Source organism: Lolium perenne, chromosome 7, assembly GCF_019359855.2.
Source record: "Lolium perenne isolate Kyuss_39 chromosome 7, Kyuss_2.0, whole genome shotgun sequence".
In the NCBI taxonomy this organism is placed as follows: domain Eukaryota; kingdom Viridiplantae; phylum Streptophyta; class Magnoliopsida; order Poales; family Poaceae; genus Lolium; species Lolium perenne.
The window spans coordinates 215,994,393-215,999,606 of NC_067250.2; the positions used below are offsets into that span (position 1 = coordinate 215,994,393).

Below are 5,214 nucleotides of genomic sequence, written 5' to 3' on the forward strand. Positions count from 1 at the left end.
TGGACGCTAGCTCGAAGGTGCAGGAGGTGGAGGCGCACTGAAGGAGGGCGCGAGTGGCGGCGCCGGGCGGGGCAGACGCCACGTAGGGTTTTTGTCCCGATAGTTGGGGCTAGGACGTCACCTAGACGGCGATGGTGACGCAGATGGCACAGCCGGAGGTGGCGGAGGCGGTGGTCGAGGAGCAGTGACGAAGACCTGAGGGCGAGCCTCCTTTCGAGCCTATGTGCTGTCGGCGTGTTGGAGCAGAGATCGGACCTCGGCAAACGTGGGGCGAGGATGCATCATGGGGATATGAACGAGGCCTGCTTTTCGAAGCGCTAGCGACGAGGATGTTGATGAGCTGGCGATTAGTCACGTGATTGCCGAGTTCGCGAAGCTCATCGGCGATGGCGTTGAGGCGCTAGCAGTACGTGTTGATGGATGTGTCGCCCTGGGAAGTGTTGCGAAGCTCATTGTTGAGGCCGGTGACACAGGCGTCAACGTTGTCCTGCAAGAGCTGCCAAAGGGTTGACCAGAGGTCCGAGGCGGTGGCGGAGTTGCGGAAGACGAGGTTGAAGATCTCGGTGGAGATGCGCGTGTAGATCCACTGGATGATGGCGAGATCGTCTTTGACCCATTGAGGATCATTGGGGCAAGGCACCGAGTCAGCGGCGACATGGCCGCATAGATGGCATCGACCTAGATGAACTTCAAACATATGACACCAGTGATAATAATTGTGAGCAGCAAGACCTAACGTGATTGGGATAAAGGGAGAAACATCACCAATTGTATCGGTGTAGGAGAGAGTGGAAGAAGAAGGGGCTAGAACGAGAGAGGTGGTGGCTTGGGTGGTGGTGTTTGTGGTTTTGGTGGCTGTGACGGCGGCGCGCCACTCGAAGTAGCCGGGCGGCGGCGGCTTGGGTGGAGGGGCCATGCCCTAGTTAGGATCGAAATCTGTTACCATGTAAGATTGTAATTGTCTCACAATAACTGATTATTTGATAGAGTTACAGGGCATACATATAGAGGTCCAACCGGCACACTATTGCTAACCCTAACTTGTATTACAAGCAATGGATGATAATAGTCTAACATATACTAGTTTCTAAAAGCTTCAAAATATATTTCGACCTCTTTGTCCCGATCAAAGTAGAGTAATTTACTTTGTATAAAGTTAATCTTTAGACCTGAAAGTTGTTTGAGAATACAACAAAGTAACTTCATGTTCAAGGCCTATTCCATGTTATGCTCCATGAAAACAACTGGAGAATGAATAATCCACTATCTACCATATGCGGTACAAGGCCTATTTGCTCGACATGATTTTTTACGATAAAGGGATTATATTAATATCGCGAAGATACCAATTACACCTAGCCTCTGCAACAACGCATTGTCCTAATGATATTATGGATGTACACAACCAAAAAAGAAAAAATAATTTTAAAAAAGGAAAAGTCCTGCTACAGTAGTGATCTATTCCTTGTAGCAGCAGACCAAACACCACCAAGACAACACCAGCAATTCATCTTCTCCAAAAACGGCGCTCCAAGCAGGGGAACGGTGCACACATGTTGTCATCACCCTAATCATAGATCCTAGGTGTCCACCTAGCAGAAAGTCCATGCTAACAATACAATGCCTTCAACAAGGCTATTGCCAGGCATAACCAATTAAGGTTATACCTTGGATTTCCACCCTATAAGTTTAGACTATGAAATTCTCTTGTGTTGTTGCTCCCACTCGCTGATGCCACTGCTCCAAGTCATGAATCACCAAGCCAAATCCTCATCGCCACCAGGAATCGAAACACCATTACTAGTCCTCCGATCTCGGCTTCCATGCCATTCTCGACTGACTTCACCATAAAATTAAAGACATGTCTCATGAGCAACAGATTGATAGTCTCGGAGTAGCGGTCTATATCATCATTTACTTTGATCCTATACTTCAACCATGAACACACCGTGCAATCTAGTCGCACAACTCCCAAGACCATGACTTTTTATGTGCAATTCCTGTTACAAGGAATGCCATTTAACTTTGTCATGCGATTTTTCAAATTGAATCCATAAAATGACTTCATCTATTCGCTTGGAGTGAAGCTCATGGATAGTTTCATGCATCACTACCATCCCCTCTAGAATGTGTGGCTACTTCTTTTATTTGATTGGTTAACACTTTAGTCATCTCTCTTTTCAGGGAACCTTGGTGAAAAATCTTAAGAACATACCTCTCCGGGAGAAGGGTAATAACACCAAAGTTTAACCAAAACAAGGGCAACGACCCGCTGAACACCAGCAAATACATTCATTAAGTCCCTTTAATTACATCCCATGTTTTTCTCATAAAACTTGGTAGGAAAGCCGCCCTGCCTTATGCAATATGCATATATGACTATCTGTGAGAAATTTCACACATCTTTTCTCTTCCGCCTTTCGGCAAGGTAGAGGCCGGCTACCTAGGTATGGACCCTGGATATATGTATGTGTGCGCCGTAGAGAGAACATGCTAAATTCCTGTCAAGTCTCTCTCCATGATGGCCTTATCTGATCACCTCTTTTTATTTATTTATATCTCGCAAATCAATTTATTTATTGCTGCTGCGTGACTTGAATAGTTGAATTGTCCACATATATTGATCATCTTGCAGGCTTTGCCCAGCTTACCTATCACGCACTCCCGATCTGCATGCATGCTCTATGATAAATATGTATACACACTTTTTTCTTGTCTTTGGAATTACCGCATGCGCATGGCGAGAAGGCGAGATGCAGGACAAGTTGCATGTGTACGCTGCATGAATGTCATTTTTAACTATCTCTGTCTGTGGTTGTTTCTGATCATGTCTGTCCTAATTGCAAGCTACTGTCATGCAGGGAGAGCATGCATGCAACACATATGATTTGTGATGACAAACTTTGGAGGTTTCCTTTGTGGGCGCAGCTTTAGTAACATTCCTCTTTTCTTGTTACCAGGGATAACTTATACTTCTTGTCTGCTTGCTATAAGGCCACGGTACCAGTACATATTAATGTATGCATATACAGTAAATGTAGAAAAATATTCATGCATATGTGTGCTGAATGCACGGATTTTTTTTTCTATAACAGTATACGTAGTGCACTGAAAGTGGATGACTGGACCACATTCTGAATTATTTGTTGCCTAGAAATGCCCATAGCCATACTCAAGATATATTTCTAATGCATCAACTAATTAATGACCAGGTGATCGACCAGTCGATCCGGCCCTTCTGTTTTGATGGCAGAAGTGACACATCCATGCCAGGATAAATACTTGAAGTTTTGAGCCCATCTGATGTAATTAAATAAGTTAGCTTGCAAAGCAGCACGTTGACCTATGGAAAGTTGTTGTACATACATGTGCATCCACTAGTGCTGCTTTTTACCTTGTGCTAGGGCCAAACAAGCAGAGAGCAGCAAGTGGCATGTGTAGGTGAGTTGGTTGACAAGGATACATCCATGTCAGGAGCTTGGGGGAGAAGACAAACCTAATTGGGATATGATGTGTATGTTAGCGGCAAGCAACTTGATGATATCTTCTCAAAGCTTTGCCCTCTCCCAGAGAAATATATATCATATATTATCCTCTGTCCTACTCGTAAACTGTCTTGCTAGCTCCTTCCCATCTATGTATATGTCTAGTTTATGTACGCATGTGCAGAGATATCCACCAAATCTGAGGCAGCAGCCCATGTATGTATAGACATACATATACACAATCTAGCTAGACATATAATACTACATGCTGGGTGCCATGTGATGTCTTAACTTGCTATTGTTTCCTAGATTCCAACTTGCAATGAAATGCAGGTACCAGTGCACTGATTGTTATATAACATATATCAACAATAGGGAAAATAAATCCAGCATCTTCGTACAAAACATATGGACCCTGTTTCATTTTGAGCATAACTCTTTGTATCCATGTGTGTCTAGCTAGGTATGGACATGTAGCAACGTTGTGACCATTTATACCATCGATCCAAAATTGATGGAACCAATTTATTTGCTTGCCATAAATACATATGGTCATTCAGATCTAGCTTTCTATCAAGATGAAACTGATAAATTTCATACAAAAAGGTGAAGAAGTAGACAACTATCTAGGCTTCCACCAAGATACCTTTCCTCCAAAATATTTTATACTTAAAAGTGGAAAATTATTGAGAATAATAAAGATTCAAACTATGCTTTAGATAATTTAAACTTGCCTGCTAGGTTTCCCTAGAGAAATTGGCGAGAGCACTTCATTTTAATTATGAGAGTCTTGAGTACGGCTAGCTTTATTAGGGATCACCAGAACCGACCAAAAAAAACATCTACATGCGGACTACACCCGAAAGATAGATACCCAAAATGGCCACAAACTAAGAGCATCTCCACCGGTAACCCCAATAGCCCCCCTCCAAACGGCTATTGGGCTCCAAATAAATAAAAATGCTCACAACAGACCCATACAAAATCCACATCATCGATCACAAGCCCAATAAAAGCACCTGCGGACCCCTAAGCGAACCCTATGCCAATGGAAGCTATCGGGTGCGCCGGCACAAGCGGAGCAACACATTCCCACCTATCGCCGCACTGGCTGCCTCCGCGTGCATGCATGGCTCTGGCCACCTACGGCGCGCCGCTTCGGCCGCCTTCGGCATGCCGCTCCTCTCCCCAGCCTGGTGGCCAGCACCCTGGAGGTCGCCTCCTTCCTCGAGCGTGTGCGGAGGCGCAGGTTCACGGGCTCGAGGTTGTGCTTCGTGCACACCTTTCCGGCCACCTCTACCCGTGCCACTCCAGCCTCCTCCGTCGCCGCTCTGGCCTCCTCCATCGCCGCTCCGACCGCCTCCAACGTGCCGCTCCTCTCCCCAGCTTGGTGACCACTTTTGTCCTCCTCTTCCATTTTTTTTCTATTGGGAGCTGATTTGGGGGACAACCGGTGTGGGCAATAGAAAGAAAATTGCCGGCATGTGTAGTCGGCGACCCCAATACGTAGCCGACACATGTGCAGCCGGCTACAATATTGGATCAGCGGTGGAGCTCGAGGTTGTGCTCCGTTCAAGATGCCTTGGTTCCTCTGTCCAAGCATTCTAGTCAGCACATACAAGGTGCCCATTTTGGCCATCTCTACTATTAGCGGGACAACCTCAAATGCACCGTCGATGCACATGCTGGAGTAAAAAGCTTTATTATCTAAAAACACTACTCCACCCGT

General features: G+C 45.5%; 1 protein-coding gene across 1 annotated transcript; it reads right to left on the reverse strand.

Annotated features, from left to right (window-relative positions):
• Nucleotides 1-400: 400 nt before the first annotated feature.
• LOC139833847 (uncharacterized) lies at nucleotides 401-916 on the reverse strand. The gene has a single exon (XM_071824203.1). The coding sequence runs from the start codon at nucleotides 914-916 to the stop codon at nucleotides 401-403; it is 516 nt and encodes a 171-aa protein (XP_071680304.1).
• Nucleotides 917-5,214: the final 4,298 nt, after the last annotated feature.

Bases quoted from the DNA above. Each gene is read 5' to 3' on its own strand.
- LOC139833847 (XM_071824203.1), bottom strand. From the start codon at position 916: ATGGCCCCTCCACCCAAGCCGCCGCCGCCCGGCTACTTCGAGTGGCGC.